Source organism: Eublepharis macularius, chromosome 11 (assembly GCF_028583425.1).
Source record: "Eublepharis macularius isolate TG4126 chromosome 11, MPM_Emac_v1.0, whole genome shotgun sequence".
NCBI lineage: Eukaryota > Metazoa > Chordata > Lepidosauria > Squamata > Eublepharidae > Eublepharis > Eublepharis macularius.
Genome location: NC_072800.1, coordinates 88,028,017 through 88,048,044, shown reverse-complemented (window position 1 = coordinate 88,048,044; position 20,028 = coordinate 88,028,017). Strand labels below are relative to the sequence as shown.

General features: G+C 45.8%; 1 protein-coding gene across 1 annotated transcript in view; it reads right to left on the bottom strand.

The window, feature by feature from the left end:
* Positions 1 to 20,028, bottom strand: part of GARS1 (glycyl-tRNA synthetase 1) — a 43,882-nt gene that overhangs the window by 15,456 nt on the left and 8,398 nt on the right. The window contains exons 3-6 of the mRNA XM_054991076.1: positions 19,768 to 19,870; positions 12,325 to 12,466; positions 10,490 to 10,578; positions 294 to 370 (exon numbers count right to left, since the gene is read on the bottom strand). Coding sequence (XP_054847051.1) covers positions 294 to 370; positions 10,490 to 10,578; positions 12,325 to 12,466; positions 19,768 to 19,870 — 411 coding nt within the window. The remainder of the gene's footprint in view (positions 1 to 293; positions 371 to 10,489; positions 10,579 to 12,324; positions 12,467 to 19,767; positions 19,871 to 20,028) is intronic.

The window sequence follows — 20,028 nt, the reverse complement described above, 5'->3', positions numbered from 1 at the left end:
ATGCCATTAATGAACTTTGCAAATTAAAACCCGAACTCTGAATTATGCCTGGAGAGAAACTAGGCTGGACTCAGGGGCCTGAAATCCTGCGCAATCCATTCTCTGGAACTTAAGGCAAATAAGCGCCCCATGAACTATATCCAGCGCTGCAGTTTGACTAGCAGGAAGTCTGCAATGTTATACACACGGAACCTGGTGTACCAGTTCACTTCTTCTCCCTCCCTCTTTCAGAGCATCAGGTAGGTTTGACAAACTCTGGGATACCTCCTCCTACTGCCAAGCTGCATACTGACCTGTGTGATCACATTCTCCATTTCGGCTTTTTTCTCAGCTGCGCATTTCTTGTCAGACATCAGCTTCTGCAAATGAGCTGCAAGAGAGGGGAAGGAAGACGCTTTCATGGAAACCACGCCCACCAAAAAACTGACCCTAACCACTGGGGCTGCAGGTTTCAAATTGTGTTCAGGGGATGCCCAAGGATGCCGAGAAAACTGTCCTGGGACTCTGAAGATGAATACTGGCAGACAGGCTTCTCTGAAAGGCACCTTGGGCAAGTTGGATGTGTCCTAAGTAGAGATGGGCACAAAACGGGACACGAACCAAAAAGAACCACGAACCAGCCCGGTTCGTGGCTCCCGAACAAGCGGTTTGTGGAAGCTCGTTTCCACGAACTTCCGAACTGGTCTGCTGGTTCATTTGGTTTGTTTTAAATGCCCCTTCCCGTGCTGCTGCAAAGCGGCATGGAAAGGGGCCTTTAAACCCGCCGATCAGCTGCTTGTCTTGCTTGGCCGACCCTGCTTAGCTTCTGCGATCTAACGAGATCAGGCTCACCTGGGCTATCCAGGGCAGGGCAGGCAAAGTATTAACAAGGGATAAAATGAAGGCCTATGGGTGAGGACACATTGACACAGCTTGAACTTCACCAAAGAAAGATCTTTATTAGATTACTGTAGAATATAAAATACAAAGCACATTGTATATAGGAAGATGCAGGGCACTAGCCTAACAGCTAATGAAAAAGGGGGAAACGGAAGTTACTAATGCCTAACCGCCACAGTTACAAAAAAATATCAGGCTATCCATTCAGGATGGGTGCACATCTTTGGAGAAGCACAGGGACCAGCTTCTGCCATGTCCACCTTTCTCGGGTTGCCAATCTCTCTCTCTCTCTTTCACACACACAACACACACACACAGCAGCAGCCCTCCATTCTAGGGAGTTAAAACCTGTCCTCCACAACTAAGCTGCCCTTATGCATGTCCGCCACAGAATTTGCTTTATGGTGGCACCCCAAAGGCTAGCGCAGCACACGTTTATCCCTCCCAGGATGTCAGGTATAACAAACATCCCAAGGAGAGCTGTGAGCTGTCAGGCTGAGCAAGCGGAGTACTGCTCTGCCAGCTTTTATTGCCCTCACCTTCCTCAGAAGAGCTCTGCTTTCCCAGGGCTTGATTAGAAAGATGAATTAGTGGCCAGTTTGATGTCTAAAAAGCCTGCTAGACGTACGTCCTCCTCATGACAGGCACAAATCAGGACAAGGAAGTCTGGTGTGAATTATGCATTGTAAAAAGTTAGATCAACCGTAAAATTACCATGGGAATAGACACCCGTTTGATGTAGTGGTTAAGAGCACGGGACTCTAATCTGGAGAACCGGGTTTGATTCCCCATTCCTCCACCTGAAGCCAGCTGGGTGACCATGGGTCAGTCACAGCTCTCTGGAGCTCTCTCAGCCCCACCCACCTCACAGGGTGATTGTTGTGGGGTAATAATAACACTTTGTAAACCGCTCTGAGTGGGCATTAAGTTGTCCTGAAGGGCAGTATATAAATTGAATGTTATTAGTACTAGTAGTAGTAGTAGTAGTAGTAGTATCATCATCATCATCATCATCATCATCATCATCATCATCATTATTAACTTCACTTATACCCCGCCTTTCTCAATGAGATGGATTACAAAATATGAAAAGCAATTCAATCAAATAGCAAATACTTCCAATGAACAATGGAGTAGGATTAGGATTACTCAACTGAAAAAAGATGCAAATGAAAACTGGTCTAATGCATAACATACCATAATTGGGTGGGGGGAGACAAAGGCAAAGGAAAAAAAGGATGCGATACGCACAAACAGCGCCACAGACTATATTATTGTCCCTTATAGACTCCCTGAGCTGCTTCATTCTACTACTGTTCAAATCCCTCCTGAATATTTCTGTTTTGCACGTTCTGCAAAATGATATGGAGAGTGGGGGCATTCCTGACCTCCTTGGGCAGCATGTTCCACAAGGCAGGAAAAGAGAATGCCCATGAATAAGCCACTGCCAATGACATGCCCTCTGAGTGCAGCAGGCACACACTCTGGGGGCGTCTCAGGGTCCGTCTCCATCTCAAAACAAACAGGGAGCAAGGATTGTCTTTTGCCAGTCTGGGCCGAGTGAGCGTAACGTGTCCTGTTGAGGGGCTGCTTTTGAAGGTAGTCTGCAAGCATCAACCGGCTCGGAATGCAGCAACGGAAACACCGGGCTCCAGTGTGTTTCTGAGCTTAAAGTCCTTAATGGTTATTCCTGTCCACAAGCAAAAGTGCGGACGCGCAACGGTTTTGGTATCTTAATCAGGGTTAAGGCACTGACCCATAGCAAGTAATTTGGTAACATCAGAATCGCGAGAAGACAAGACTGCAGAACCTGACACATGCTCATGTATGCAAATTTTGGAAAAAGGTGAAATGACTGATATACCCAGGCAGGTGAAAAGAGCTCTGCAGAAATAGGCAGAGCTCGAACAAGAATTCTACCAGGAAGGGGGCGTCTTGTACTGGAGAGGAGGGAGCGACTGATTATGAAACTTTGTGCATTGCCCTGTCTGTGAAACAAATGGGAAGCAGAACACATGTCAGAAAACCCTCCTCGTTTTTAAGAGACCACACTGCCTCCAGCTCCCATCGAACGCAGGAGATCCAGGCTCTGAGACAACTAGTCTCAAACAAGGCAAGATTTCACTGAAGCAGGTCATGGAGAACTCCTCCACTGCCATCCAATATGCAAGGGTAGCTTTGAAACAGTTTGGTGTAGCGGTTAAGAGCGGCAGGACTCTAATCTGGAGAACCGGGTTCGAGTCCCCACTCCTCCACTTGAAGCCAGCTGGGTGACCTTGGGCCAGTTGTCAGGTCCAGTATGTTTCTAAACTGTACTGACTCCATTTTCTAATGCTTCTAGTGTTTAAGTGCTTTCTCCCCAGGTGCACCAGTTCCCAGGCAGCATTCCCACCAGAGGAGATTGTTGTGGCTAACACCGTTCCACCAAGCATTGGCCTTGAAGGAGAGCAGCTTCCCAGGACTGAAAGATGTTGTTTTGAGAACTGTGGGGGGAGGCTGTTCCAGATGGGTATTGTTACTCTGTATCCTATGCTTGCTCTTCATTGGTAACAATGATCATGTACCATCCTGAGTCTCCTATTCAGGACAGTGGACTATAATGGACCTTTTTTGCAATAAAACTTCCTTTGCTAGACATTGGACTTATTCTTGCTTCTAAAGGGAATCTTGCAGAGAGTACCTTATCTAGCCACAGTCTGACATTTTGTTACCAATCATGTCTGAGTCGGGCCCAGCGGAATCCAAGGTTGTCCCGGACAGGGATCCTTTGTTCGAGCCGTATGTGTCTCCCGACAAACAACCCGTACAAGCCCAAGACTCCCAGGAGCTGGGAGCAGCCGGGAATGGAACCGAAGTCTCCACTTCCACCCCGCCTCTCATCGACCTCAGTGCTCGGGTCGAGACCGAAGCCGACCTCGGGGCAAGGCCGAAAGCGACCGCTCTCCCCTTGATTTCGGTACCCACCCCGTCGGAGTGGGGTGCCAGACCCAGAAAAACTAGAGAGCGTCGTGTAGGTGGGCTCCATCCTCGAGTTTCTATGGAAAGGCGCCGAAGCCTAGGAACCGTCCTGGAGCTAGACAGCAGCCAATCATGGAATTATTGGAACAGGACGCTCGAGCAGACGGAAGAGGACACGTCTCGCCGCGGCGCCCTGAGTTGGGATTACTCCGAACTTGCTCCGTGGAAAGAGCCAACGGAAGTCCCTGAACAAAGTTGGGAGCAGATACAAGGTCGCACCTATGCGGTGGATACCAGCATCTCGGCCGTAACGGGCATGGCCAAGGGGATCCTAGCCGCGAGATCGAGAGTCGTCCAAGGGGACCCTCCTCCTTGGGGCCCCTTGTCCCCGGTGAGTGCAACGAATGAAGCTTCCACGAGCGAACAACCGGGGGCGAGTCGTATGCAACAGTTAGAAGCTAAACTGATGGATATGGAAGAAAGTTTAGCTCGTGCCATCCATTTAATTTCGGCAATGGGAGCAGGGGAAAGATTATCCCCTGAAGAGATGGCGATACAGATAGCTACCCTTCAAAGTGTCATATCCTATCCGGTGGAGGATGCCCAACAGCAGCCGTCACCTACCGGCGAAGGGGGCACCTATCTGGGCGAATCGGGAGAGCAAACCGAGGAACTTCCCGAGCAGCAAGAAATTCCACCGAGAAGGGATGACTCGGTTGAGCCACCCGGAGAGACCCCCACCGAACAACCTAACCAGGAAGGGGATGCGCCCCCAGATGAGACTCCCGTGGAGAGGCCTACGGAAGGTGACGAAAAGCCAAGTGATACACCGGTGATACCCCCTCTTACTTCTCCTATAGCGGTCCGGCCGGACCAAGAGGGAGCCCCGCGTCAACCGCCAAACACTGTCCCCGTCGGCCAACCTACGGGAGAAGGTCCAATAGCGCCCAGAGGCCAGCCGCTGCTTCCTAGATTGACAACGCCCGGAGGGGCAAGCCCGCGCGGCCTTCCACCTACTCAACCCTCGCCGCTGCGGCCCCTCTTACCTCGACCGCAGCTCACACCGGTGCAGCAGCCTCAGGACCAGCCCGTCTTGCCACCCCCGAACCAACCGGGACGGCCTGCACCACTACGACCCCTCCGACCGCCTCCGCAGCGGCCGATCCCAAATCAACCACACCAACCTACTCCACCTCGACAGCCACCGCCAACGCCTCCGGTGTTACCCGCTAGACCGAGGATACCGCCACCTGCTCGCCCGCCATTGCAGCCGCCGGCCCAGCCAAGGCCAACCCCGCCAGCGCAACCACGACAACCTCCGCCCGCACCACCAGGTCAACCCCAGCCGGCACCGCCGGCTCGACCGCCGCCAGCACAGCCGGCACCGTTGCCCCTACCGAGGCCCCAGTTACCTCCGCCTGTGCCTCAGGGACAACTAGAAATGCCGATGGACTTTTACCCAGTGCCTGCTCCGAGACAAGACCTCCCGATGGGCTGGGTAAAGCTGGAAGCCACCTTCGATGGGGACCCCTCCAAACTGGGATTTTTCTTAGTACAAGTGGTACAGTTTTTCAACCGTTGGGGGCACCTATTCGGCAGCGAGGCCAGTCAAATCGAACATCTCGGATCTCGTCTACAGGGCAAGGCAGCAGACTGGTATGTAGGACTATACAATGTCGGGGCCCCAGAACTTGATACTCTCCAGGGGTTGGTGGATGCTATTCGAGCCCAATATGAAGACCCCTTAGAGGAAACTAGGGCCCGAACAGAACTGCAAGCCATCAAACAAGGCAGCATGACAGCAAGAGACTATGTTACAAAATTCCGACAATTAGCAGCCAAGTGCCCCAGGTGTGAGGAGTCCACCAAAATTATCCTGTTCAAACAAGGCCTTAACCCGAGACTTTTGGACAGAGCCCTCATGCAAGACAATCCCCCTACGCTGTTAGGGTGGATCCAACTTATTTGTGAAGTGGAGAATCGCATATTAGAAGTCCGTTTGGTTGAACAACAACAACAAACGGGACAAAGAAGACCATTAACCTTACAGAGGGCGGCACGGGGAACTAGCTACGCCACCCGTGGAGCGAGAGATGCTAGATGGCAACAAGGGCTGTGCCTGCATTGCGGACAGGCTGGTCACTTTGCAGCACAATGCCCTTACCGGCCTGTGCAAAGACCTCCGCTCCAACTACGCCGTCCAACTCCGGCTCAGTTTTCTGCGCCCCAACGCCCGACTCCAGCACCCCGGGCGAATAGAGGTCGCGGCACTTCCCAAAGGCCAGCCTCAGAGAGAGGGTTGGAAGCGGAAGAAGTCATGGAATATGATCCCGCTTCCCCAACCGCAGAAGTCAATCCAGAAAGTCCCCAGTCGGGAAACGAAATGGATCTGTCGTAAAAGGACCCAAACGACAGATCCACCAGAAGCCCGTCCCTGCACGGGACCGGCCACCTGGGTCCATTTTATTCATGCCAGTGACTCTACTCAACCCTGAGAGGAAGATGCACATTCGGGTGCAAGCCCTTATTGACTCGGGCTGCTCAAGAGACATTATCGCCCCTGCATTAGTCAATGGACTAGTCCTACCAACCCGGGATTTACAAAATCCAGTAATCTTTGAACAAATGGATGGTACCAATATGAATCCTGTAACAACGGAGACCATCCCAGTAATCACGGGCATGGGGCAACATTGGGAGAAGAGGTCCTTTGTCATCAGCTCTACTGCCAAGTACCCGTTAATTCTAGGCAGTAGATGGCTATGTGATCACAACCCCTATATAGATTGGGCACAAGGATGTATTACCTTCAGTCACACCAACTGTAAAAATCACCGTTGGAATCAGAACTGGGGCGACGATCCAACGCATAAAGAAAAGGCCCTTCTCACCCAAGAAGAAGTCAGCCAAATACCCGAACCGTACTGGCCCTTTCTAAAGGCTTTCTCGGAGGAGGAAGCGGATACTCTACCCCCGCACAGACGTACGGATTGTGCGGTAGAAATTTTACCCGGAGCCTCACTGCCCAAAGGACGGCTCTATCCCATGAGTCTCCATGAACGTGAAGAGCTTCGAAAATTCATTGACACCAACCTCCAACGCGGATTCATACGCCCGGCCACCAGCCCCCACGCCGCTCCAGTCCTCTTCGTGAAAAAGAAGGATGGCGGACTCCGACTGTGTACTGATTTCCGAGGGTTAAATGCGGTATCCACAAACAACGCCTATCCTATACCGCTCATCCGAGACCTTCTCAACGTCGTGGCCCAAGGTAAGATCTTTACAAAATTAGATCTAAAAGATGCTTACTTCCACGTTCGTATTAAGGCAGGGGATGAGTGGAAAACGGCTTTTAATACGCCCCTCGGACAATATGAATACTTAGTTATGCCTTTTGGTTTGACGGGAGCCCCATCCGTATTCATGTCCATGATAAACGAAATTCTACACGAATTTCTGTACAAAGGGGTGGTGGTGTACCTTGATGATGTGTTAATTTACTCAGACAACGAGGAGGAACATATCCAAACCGTACAGAAAGTATTAGCCACCCTGATGGAAAATAATCTGCCCATCAAGTTGTCCAAATGTGAATTCCATAAAACCGAACTTACTTACCTCGGGTATTGTATCTCCCAAGAGGGTCTGAAAATGGATCCAGCCAAAATACAAGCGATCCAAGACTGGCAAACACCCACCACCCGTAAAGAACTGCAATCCTTCCTGGGTTTTGCCAACTTCTATAGGGATTTCATAGCAAACTTCGCCCAAATCACGCTCCCTTTAACAGACTTGCTAAAAACCAAAGATAAAGGGGACCAAGCTAAGAAACCATCTTCCAAACTGCTATGGACCCCCGATTGCCAGACGGCCTTTGAATATTTAAAAAAGCAATTTGTAACGGAACCCGTCCTCTCCCACCCCAACGAACAAACCCCTTTCATAGTGCAGGTCGACGCCAGCGATACAGCGATTGGGGGAGTTCTGCTGCAGAAGGGGGAGGATGGGAGGCTGCGGCCTTGCGCTTTCTTGTCTAAAAAGTTTTCGGAGGCGGAAAGAAATTGGAATGTGTGGGAGAAGGAGGCCTTTGCAGTAAAGGCAGCCCTCACTAACTGGAGACATTGGCTGGAGGGGGCGCGATACCCGTTCGAGGTCTGGACGGACCACAAGAATCTGGAGGCCCTCCGAAGCCCGCGCAGACTGAATGCTAAGCAATTGCGATGGGCGGAATTCTTTTCCAAATTCAACTTCACTCTAAACTATCTCCCGGGCAAAACTAACTTTTTAGCGGACGCCCTATCGCGCATGCCCCAACACAAGAGCAAGAGGGAGGAGACTGTCGACACTGTATTCTCACCTACGCAACTTGGGGGCGTGGTGACCACTCGCAGTCGGGCCAAGCTGCCCCTCCCGGCTAACCAAGAATGGAAATCGAAACTCAAAACTGAAGTAGAGAAGGAGGGGGATAGGGCTCCACGAAACAAACTAACCCAATCCCCACACGGGGATTGGCTAGCTGGGAGCAAATTTTATGTCCCAAACAGCCTCAGGCTGGTGATCTTACAGCGCTGTCATGACGCTCCCACTGCTGGACATTATGGGTATTTGAAAACTTTACACCTGATCCAGAGACAATTTTGGTGGCCGGGCATGCGCAAAGACATTTCCCAATACGTTAGTTCCTGCCCTATTTGCCTCAGCGCCAAAACCAGGAAAGGGAAGCCTCCGGGTCTCTTACAACCCTTGGAGACACCAAACAGACCCTGGGAAGTAATATCTATGGACTTTATCACTGATCTACCTATCTCTAAAGGACATAATAGTATCTTAGTTGTGGTAGATCTGTTCTCCAAGCAAGCTCATTTTATCCCTTGCACTGCTATACCCTCCGCTCGAAAACTAGCGGATTTGTTTCTAAAACACATTGTAAAATTACATTCCTTTCCGTCCAAGGTGATTTCGGATCGCGGCGGACAGTTCGTTGCCAACTTCTGGCGGGAGCTTTTGAAAATGTTGAATATTGAGCAAGGCATCAGTTCAAGCCACCACCCACAAACCGACGGGCAATCCGAAAAAACAAATCAAATATTAGAACAATTCCTTCGTTGTTACATCAATTTTCAGCAAGATAATTGGGTGGACCTCCTCCCTTTGGCCGAGTTCTCATATAACAACAGTGTACACGCTTCGACGGGAGAGGCCCCCTTCAAAATTGTCTACGGAGCCCACTTCAACCCCTTCCCGTTGGACGCACCCCCTCTCCATTCCTCAAAATTGCCAGATGTATCTTCATGGTGGGGGGAGGCGGCACAGCAATGGACTCTCATTAAAAAACACCTCGAAAAAGCCAAACTGGATTACAAAAAATACGCAGACCGCCATCGTGTGGCCGAATGGGAATTACAACCCGGAGATCATGTGTATATTTCCACAAAAAATCTGAAACTAGCTCAAACAAGCCGCAAACTCGCTCTAAAATTCCTAGGACCTTTTCCTGTGCGCAAGATAATAAATAAAGTGACTGTTGCTGTAACTTTGCCCAAGAACTTGCGCCATGTGCATGATACGTTCCATGTCAGTCTTCTGAAAAGAGCTCCCACCGACAACAAATGGCACGTCAAAGCTCCACCCATTCCAACTTTGATTGACGACCAAATACACTATGAGGTACAACAAATCTTGGACTCTAAGCTCAAACGAAACCAGCTTTTTTACCTCATTCGCTGGAAGGACTTTGATTCTGGTTACGATGAATGGGTGAACTCTGCACATGTTCATGCTCCTAGATTAACCAAAGCTTTTCATACTCGCTATCCATATAAGCCAGGGGGGGATCTATTTTAAGGGGGGCAGAATGTCAGGTCCAGTATGTTTCTAAACTGTACTGACTCCATTTTCTAATGCTTCTAGTGTTTAAGTGCTTTCTCCCCAGGTGCACCAGTTCCCAGGCAGCATTCCCACCAGAGGAGATTGTTGTGTCTAACCCAGTTCCACCAAGCATTGGCCTTGAAGGAGAGCAGCTTCCCAGGACTGAAAGATGTTGTTTTGAGAACTGTGGGGGGAGGCTGTTCCAGATGGGTATTGTTACTCTGTATCCTATGCTTGCTCTTCATTGGTAACAATGATCATGTACCATCCTGAGTCTCCTATTCAGGACAGTGGACTATAATGGACCTTTTTTGCAATAAAACTTCCTTTGCTAGACATTGGACTTATTCTTGCTTCTAAAGGGAATCTTGCAGAGAGTACCTTATCTAGCCACAGTCTGACACCAGTCACGGCTCTCTCAGAGCTCTCTCAGCCCCACCTACCTCACAGGGTGATTGTTGTGAGGATGATAATAACATACTTTGTAAACCACTCCGAGTGGGCATTAAGTTGTCCTGAAGGGCGGTATATAAATCGAATGTTATTATTATATTATTATTATTCTTGCAAGGAAGGAAGGAAAGTTTGATAACAGCTGTCATTTGAGGGGGGGGGGCGGTATCCTCAAACTTTGATGATATGTCAACGCGGCAAAATACATAATACACAAAAGCCAAGTTATTGCTTGGAAATTATTAAGTTATGATGATGGTCTTTTCTTCACTGGGAATTCTAGAACCTGACAAATTAACATCAAGATCTACTCCAGGCCTTGGGAGCCTACCTTTCAAGAGGTGATCAGCTCGAAAACATTCCCCATTAATCACATCCTTCACCATGAAGTCTGCAAATTTGTCTACGTGACCGGAAGTCCTAGAAGAGAAACAAAATGTTATTCAAATCGTTGTCAAGACATGACACTCTCTTATCAACCTGCAGTGGAAAAAAATGGGTAAAAGAGAAACAATCACAGTTATCAAAAACTCTGCTCCATGGGAGAACTAAGCCTATGTAGTAAGGCCCTAACAGGTGGAGGCACAAGATCTTCTGTGAACTGTCTGGTGTGCAGGTGGGAACACAGAGTGCTGAGCCACCATCAGCATATTGGTAAGGAGCTCAAGATGCACTCACAAGCATTTGGGGCTATCCGGTTGGGACTCAGTCCCGCTTATGATTTGCTTGGAGGCATCTAAAATATACAGGTCAAGGAAGGAAAGAACTGAGAAACAAGAGTCTTGAGAAGAACTAAGAAAAGACACTCTGCATTGTCATCCACTTACACATTCAAAAACCCTTCACAGGCACTTTGAATGCATCTGGGCATCACAGCACGCTGCAACTCCAGCCGAGAACAGACAAAATTGGTCACTCTGCTCATGGGTACCCCTCTCTCCTTCTCTAGCGAGAGGAACTTGTCTGTTCATTTCCTGTCTTGATCAAGCTTTAATTCCCTGTGACATTCCAGATGCAGGCACCCCTGAGAATTAAGAGTTTGTTTGCCCCACTCAAACCAACTGGGATTAAACTAAGGGAGGTGGGAAGAAACAGGGGCTCGTGTGAGCACGGCAACAGCGTGTTCATGCCCAGCTGGAGTTTAATTGCAGCTTGTGGTTAATTGCAGCTTGCAGTAAGGCATGCCAATATTTCCCTATGTCACATGCACACACACGAAGCTGCCTCATACTGAACCATCTTAGGTCAGTATTGCCTATCCAGACCGGCAGCCGCTCGCCAGGGTCTCAAGCAGAAGTCTATCATGTCACCTACCACCTGGCGGAGATGCTGGAAATTGAACCCGGGACTTCTGCATGCTGAGCAGATACTCCACCCCTAACAGTGAATTCCTAAATGCACTGATTTCAATGGACTCTCAGAGCCAAGCTACAAGTGGTGCATTACACAGGTTTGACTCTTGTCAGCTTCCCTCAAGTTTTGATGGGAAATGTAGGCGTCCTGGTTTTACAGCTTGGCTCTGCATTACAGCTGCAAGACCAGGATGCCTACATTTCCCATCAAAACTTGAGGGAAGCTGACAAGTGTCCAACCTTTGTAAGGTGTCACTTGTAGCTTGGCTCTTAGACTGGGGTAAATCTGTTTAGGATTTCACTGCATGTCACAGACTCTCCTCTAAACATCGTGAATTGGGTACCTTGAGTTTGCTTAAAGCCCCGACCTATGAATTCATAGCTACTGGAGACTTGGACAGGAATGTCCAGCTCACATTCTTTACCATTAGAATATACCAGGAGACACAAGTTCTTGGGGAGAGGGGATAGAGAGATGGGTTTGCAGTAACACCTTTCTCATAGGAGAGGAAAAGGGTGTGCTTTCTGGATAACAAGCACGGCCGGTGGACAGAACAGAGATAAAGTATCTGAGAGTTTTTACTTGCTAACTGGATTTTCTAGTTTGAAACTTCTGATTTGTGCATTTATAGGCTTTGCCTGGAAGCTTCTAAATTTGCTGTGTAGATTAGCGTGGAAGGCTCAAGGCAAATTAAAATACACGCTGACATCCAAAACATAAGAATAAATCAGGATCAAAGTCTAAACACAATGAGACTTCCAAGACTTAAAAAAAAAATTAGCTGCTGTCGTCACAGGAAGGCAGGCGACTTACTTCAGCACCGGCTCTGGCGTGAGCATGGTGCAGTCGATCTCGAGAATCTGCTCTTCCTGGATGAAATGCTGCCTCCACACTTGAATGATGTTGTTCTTCAATGCGCAGCCGACAGGTCCAAAATCATAGAGGCCACTCACACCTGCAAAAGACAAGGGAGGTTAACACAAACGGCCGCTTAACCTTTAAAGGATCACCACTCCATAACCCAAGGCATCAGAACTGTAGTGAAGGTCCGCAAAGGTACCCTTGCAACTCCGTAAGGAACTGAAATGAGAACTTTGTCCATCAAGACGAAGAGTGATTTCAGTATGCTTAGTTATTAGATTTATATTTTCTGCCCTGGCCCTGGCCTGGTGGAACGCTATCCCGCTGGAGATCCAGGCCCTGCGGGACCTGTTACAGTTTCGCAGGGCCTGTAAAACGGAGATGTTCCGCCGGGCCTTTGGCTGAGGGCCAGCGGGTGTCCTCCTTCTTCCATCTAAGACCACCACTTCTTCTGGGGCTGCCCTCGGCCATCTGCTATGCCCGTATACAGACTCCCAATATTTGTTTAAATAGCCTGCTCCTGGACTATTTTAATGATTTTTAAAAAATTATTACTGATTTTATGTTTTTGTGGTTTTAATGTATTTTTTAATGTTGTTAGCCGCCCTGAGCCCATCTGTGGGGAGGGTGGGGTATAAATTGAATAAAATAAATAAATTATAAATATTAATAAATGTCTTATTGTAACAGAAGACAGGCTGAGTCTCATGTAATAGTCAAAGGTAGCAGGGTTCAACAACTCTAATGAAGTTGAGCTGGTGTGGGGGACTACCATGAAGTCCTTTGTGAGTAGCCTTGAACTCCACAATGGGAGGGAGGTATTTTTAAAATATAAATCTCTAATGATAAATCCCTCCAATCACTTTACAGCAGCCAACAATTCAGCCAAATAACACATGACTACAGTTCTTTGATACTTGCATACATTTGGATACTGCTGCACAAAAAATTTAGGGTGTGGGATGATTTTGCTTAGGGCAATTTTTCACTTGTGTCTAATTTTATGCAAGCACTGAACAAACTGAACTAGGACTCGCCAAATTCCTTTTGCATCACTGTTTTTAAGATAAGCTGTTTCTGTCAACTGCTTTAGACAGATATTGTTGTAATATCCCTTTTATCTTCCATTACTGCGACTGTATTTCCTAGCCCCATTCAGCTAAGTGTCCGGTAAGTATATCTCTCACCATTATTGGGGGAAACTAGCTAACTGGTCTAATTTGCAGAAATCGTAACAATTTACTTGCCACTACTAAGATAAACACAAAAATGTATCTAGCTTTACTAAGGCATCAGTAAAATATCATGATTGGGCTTCCGGTTTGGGGGCTTCCGGTTTGGGATCCATGGAGGTCTGAAGCAGCTCCATTTGCGGAGCTGACCGGACTGCCGTTTTAAGCGGCCGGCGGGGTGAAAATAGCCCGCGGCCGACTGCTCTCAGGCGGAGAGCAGGCAAAGAACGCTCGAGACCCTAGGGTGAGCTAGATCTCGGACGAGGGGGGGCTCTACACAACGGGTCCCCTCCCGATCCTTGAGGTCCCACCCTGCGACGGGTCGGCTACAATCTCTGCGGCAGTTCTGGGGCCAATTCGGCTGGCATAAGACCTACATACCCAAGCTTCGATTGGGGGGAAGAAGTGGAGAGGAGAAGTGAAAATCGAAACAGCGATTACAACCCGAGAAAAGTGAATGAGAAGGTAAAGATCACTATCTTCCGATACGGGACAGATTGATAAAAACAGAGAGGAAAAAAAGTAAACTTTTAAACTGCAACAGATTAATGAAAAGGAGGGGAAGACTCGGCAAGAGTTGCATTTGAAAAGAGACTAAGTTTAAAGAAGTTATTAAAGAAATTGGACTATTGTTTTGAATACCTGTGGTTATGGAGCTGTGAGAAAAAGACACCATCGCGAGATCTGCTGTGGGAAGACGGGAGACAGGAAGTGCGTAATAACAATAGAGTGGCTGGAGAGAAGCGGCCCTTGCTGGAGGGCAGGAAGAAGGGAATCGCCATTTTTGAAAGGGGAAGGGTCGCGGCTTCAGCGGAAAAGGAAGTAGGCCATTTTGGATTATAAAACCATAGAGAGACCATAGAGAAAAGACGCCCGACATTTTGGACTCTTTAAAAACTAATTTATGCAAGAAGACCGGGACATTTGAAACAAAAAAGGTATTAAATTTAACGCCACGGAGTTAAGGAAGAGAGCGGACTCGTGGGAGCGAGCTAAAGCAAGCCCCACGATGTCGAAAAAAGAGTGGCAATCGGCAATAGAAAATCTGGACAAAAAACTTTTAGAGGTGATTAAAGAATTTAAGGACATGAAATTGGAGCTGATCAAAGAGGTTAAACAGACAGTAAAATCGGAGCTGTCAGAAGTAAAATCGGAGCTGTCAGAAGTGAAGAAAGGTATGGAAACAATACAAAATGAATTACAAGGAACGCAGCAGAGAGTTAAAACAGTAGAAGGAGCGATGGAGAACTTAGCAGACACGCAACAAACAGAGATGAGACTGATGAGGGGAAGGATGGCGGTTGCGGAAAGTAGACACATGGAGAAGCAGCTCAGATTTCGCGGTTTGCCGGAGATAGAAGGAAAGACAGCGCAAGAACAGATGACTGAGGTGTTAGCTGAGTACCTGGGGAAGGAGGAGGAGGAAGTTGTGGCTATCCTTGATGTGGCATATCGCGTGAACTCGAGAATTGCAACCCAGAGGAAAGTACCAAGAGATGTGATTGTGCAATTTACAACACGAAACATGAAAGAGAAGATTGTGACTAAACAGTTTCAAGATCCATTGGAGATCGATGGCAAGACAATTATCATAATGAAGGAATTACCCAGATCAGTGTTACTAGATCGGAAAAAATATAAAGCGCTAATCCAGATGTTGAAGGACATGAAAATCAGGTACAGATGGGAGCTTCCAGAAGGTTTGTCCTTTGAATTTGGAGGTGCCAAAAAGCGCATTAGATCTGAGCGGGAGATGGAGCGATTTATAAGGGACAATGAAAAGGACTTACCAACAAGATTATGAGTATGGAGTGTAAAGTATTATCTTGGAATGTAAATGGACTAAACTCACCGAATAAGAGGAAAAATATTTTCCACTGGCTATTAAAACAAAAATGTGACATTGTTTGTTTGCAAGAGACTCATATTCGAAAGCAGGATGTAAAATATTTAAAATTGGGAAAATTGGGCAAGGACTTTGTAGCAGCCTCAAGCAAGAAAAAAAGAGGAGTGGTGTTGTATGTAAAAGAGGAGCTACAGCCAAAATTTGTAATGAAAGATGTGGAAGCCAGATTTGTAGCAGTGGAATGTACTTGGAATTTAAAGAGAGTGTTGGTAGTCGGAGTTTATGCACCTAACGGTGCAAAAGAAAGCTTCTTTGAGGATTTGAGGAAGCATTTAGATGATCTTTCATATGACCAGATAATTCTTGCTGGAGACTTCAATGGAGTGACAGACTTGGAATTAGACAAAAAGACAACAACGGCACAAAAGAAAAGAGGATTATTACCAAAGCTTTTTTTTGAGTTGACTCAACAAGAGACTCTCGAAGATGTATGGAGGAGAGAATATCCTAAAAGCAGACAGTTTACTTTTTATTCTGCAAGGCACTCTACATTATCAAGAATTGACATGATCTGGGCCTCAAAAGACTTAGCGTTATGGACTAAGGAGGTAGAAATAATGCCGATGGTAGGCTCAGATCACAACCCAATTATGTGGAAACTAGGGAAAAGGAGAAAAAGGAAAGCATGGAGAATAAATGAGGACTTGCTACAAGAAGGAGAGAACATGGAGATATTGAGAAGAGAGACAAAGTGCTTCATACAATATAACGTGAACAAAGAAGTACCAACTGACAAAGTCTGGGATGCTTACAAGGCGGTTATAAGGGGCATACTAATGGACTTAAATGGTAGAGCAAGAAAGAAGAAAGAGGAGAAAAGACAAGAGATCGAGGAAAAAATAAAAGCCAAAGAAACACAGTTAAAAAAGAGACCAGGGAAAAAGAAAATATATCAGGAAATTAAAATACTCCAAGAACAGCTAACAGCAATGAGTAATAAAGAATTGGAGTGGAACCTTAAAAGACTGAATCAGAAAGCATTTGAAGGTGCAAATAAACCTGGGAAATACCTGGCATGGCAATTGAAGAAGAGAAGGGAAAAGAAAATAATAAATAAAATTTGTGAAGACAATAAAACGTATTTGGAACAGACTGCCATTAGTAGAGCCTTTTATAAATTCTACGCTAAGTTGTACAATAAGAAAGAAGTAAATAAAGAATCAATAGCGTCATATTTGGAGAAAACGAAACTTCCAGAAATCTCGGAAGCTTGGAGAAATAAATTGAACAGTGAAGTAACGGACGAGGAAATAAGTAAGGCAATACAATCTGCAAATCTAGGAAAGGCGCCAGGGCCAGATGGACTTACGGCTAAATTTTACAAGACAATGGCCAATGAACTGGCACCATTCCTAAAAAAGGTGATCAATGGAGTTTTAAGGGATCAAAGAATTCCAGACACCTGGAGTGAAGCGAATATATCATTGATCCCAAAAGAGGGCCAAGATTTGACTAACGTGAAAAATTACAGACCTATATCGTTACTTAATAATGACTACAAAATTTTTGCGAAGATATTGGCGGAGAGACTGAAGGGGTGGCTCTCGGAGGTTATAGAGGAGGAACAAGCAGGTTTTTTGCCAGACAGACAAATAAGAGACAATTTAAGGACAGTCATTAATGCTATTGAATATTATGACAAGCGTTGTGACAAAGAGGTTGGTTTCTTCTTTGTTGACGCTGAAAAGGCGTTTGACAATTTAAACTGGGACTTTATGTTTGCCACTATGGAAAAGCTACAATTGGGAGAAAGATTCATCAGAGCAATTAAGGAAATTTACAGAGACCAGACTGCAGCAATTGTGGTGAATGACGAAGCGACCAAGAAATTGACTATAAGTAAAGGAACAAGACAAGGTTGCCCGTTGTCTCCACTGTTGTTCATTTTAGTATTGGAGATCCTGATGATACAAATACGACAAGATGAAGAAATTCGAGGAATAAAAATAAAGGACTATTCATACAAGGTCAGAGCATTTGCGGATGATATAATGTTAATTGTAGAGGACCCATTGGAGAACATGCCAAAAGTGATAGATAAGATTAAGGAGTTTGGAGACTTGGCAGGTTTCTATATTAATAAAAAGAAGTCAAAGATACTATGCAAAAATATGACTAAGCAGAAACAACAATTATTAATGGAAAGAACGGACTGTGAAGTAACAAGTAAGGTGAGATATTTGGGAATTGAACTGACTGCAAAGAATATAGATCTATTCAAAAACAATTATGAGAAACTATGGACTCAGATAGAGAGAGACTTGATTAAATGGAATAGGTTAAATCTGTCATGGTTGGGTAGGATTGCAGCAGTTAAGATGAATGTGTTACCAAGAGTAATGTTTTTGCTACAGACAATACCAATCATCAGAGACTCTAAACAATTTGAAAAATGGCAGAGGAAAATATCAGATTTTGTGTGGGCAGGCAAGAAGCCTCGAGTGAAAATGAAAGTTTTACAAGACGCAAAAGAAAGAGGCGGAATGCAACTGCCCAACTTGAGACTTTACCATGATGCAATCTGCCTAGTGTGGCTGAAAGAGTGGATGACGCTAAAGAACAAGAAATTACTAGCCCTAGAGGGATATAAAAAAATATTTGGATGGCATGCATACCTATGGCATGATAAAGTAAAGGTGAACTCGATGTTCCTGCACCATTATATACGGAGAAGTTTATATATAATCTGGAAGAAGTACAGAATTTACCTACAAGAAGGAACTCCTTTGTGGGTAGTTCCATATGAGGTGATAGATCCGAGAGCTGTTGATAATGAGCAACAATGTTTAACTTACAAAGAAATAACTAGAATTGAAGCATCCAAACTCAGAATGAAGACGCAGGAGGAACTATCACCTTATTATGACTGGTTCCAGTACAGACAGATCAGAGACTTATATAATTCGGACTCTGTAAAGGGAGGTATACGAATAGAGAACTCGGAACTAGAGCAGACCCTTTTTAAAGAGGACAAGAAAAGAATATCCAAGGTATACCAAGTACTGTTGAAATGGTATACTGAGGATGAGACAGTAAAAACACAAATGGTGAAATGGGCTATAAATTTTAATAAAGAAATAACAATGGAGGCATGGGAATACTTGTGGAAGACTACAATGAAGACAACAACATGTACTAGCATTAAAGAGAACATTTACAAAATGATCTATCGTTGGTACATGACACCAAAGAAGATTGCGCTAGGGAATTTGAACACTTCTAATAAATGCTGGAAATGTAGGAAACATGAGGGCTCCCTCTATCATATGTGGTGGTCGTGTGAGGTAGCTAGGCAGTACTGGGGGGAAATAATAAGAGAAATGAGTGAAATTTTACAATTTCAAATAAATAAGAACCCAGAACTCCTGCTACTAAACTTGGGCATGGAGGGAATTCCAGCCCATCATAGGACGTTGATATTTTATATGACAGCAGCAGCTAGACTTTTGTACGCGCAAAAATGGAAAGTACAAGAAGTGCCAACTATTGAAGATTGGATTTACAAATTGCTGTGCATGGCAGAAATGGACAAGATGACAAGAAAACTGAGAAATCTGGACTCAGGGCAGTTTAACACAGACTGGGAGAAGCTGAAAAAATATTTGGAGAAGAAATGGATTGCAGAAATCGTAACAATTTACTTGCCACTACTAAGATAAACACAAAAATGTATCTAGCTTTACTAAGGCATCAGTAAAATATCATGATTGCTTTACAAAGCTCACCCTGTAACTAGATCAAGACAGGTAGCCATGTTAGTCTGCCTGTAGCAGTAGAAAAGAGCAACAGCCCAGTAGCACCTAGAAGACTAACAAAATCTGTGGTAGAGCTTTTGAGGGTCACACAGCTCACTTCTTCAGATACACACTGTAACTGTAAACAAAGAGTGTACATCCATTACATTTTTATCCTGTCCACCCTCCATGAAGTTGAAGGTGACTAGGGGACGCCTCCCCCTCCTCTATTTAATCCCTGACAGGAAGGAGACAGACAGAGACTAGCCCAAGATCATCCAGCAGGCAGAGCTGGAACTTGAACCTGGATCTCCCTGGTTCTATCTCACTCTGACTTTCCAAAAAAAATCTCCAGCATTTTATTTTTATTGTTGTAACTTCAAAATTTATTTTATGACTCGGCTGCTGTTCCAACTGATCACTGTATCTTGCATTTTGTTAAGCTGCCTGGCAAAAACAAGCATAGTGAAAATCCATCGTATAGTAGAGTTTACTGTTATAGGCTAACTTATCAATTGCATACCTCCATAAATAGAAAAGGCTTGATCGTAGAAAAATCTTCTCTTCAGGGTATCTTCCATTTTAGATCTGTCCACAATATCATCCTTCGGCTGCAAAGCCAGTTCCTGAAAAATGGAGGAGGACAACATTAACAATCTGGGTCGAAGACGGACCCACCTGGATTTTAAAGTTCTAGCCCCAGATTTGTAGATGTGCACAACTTACAGGATGCCTTCTAGATTGTGTTTGAAGCTGCCACACCCATGACAGGTAAACTGTTACA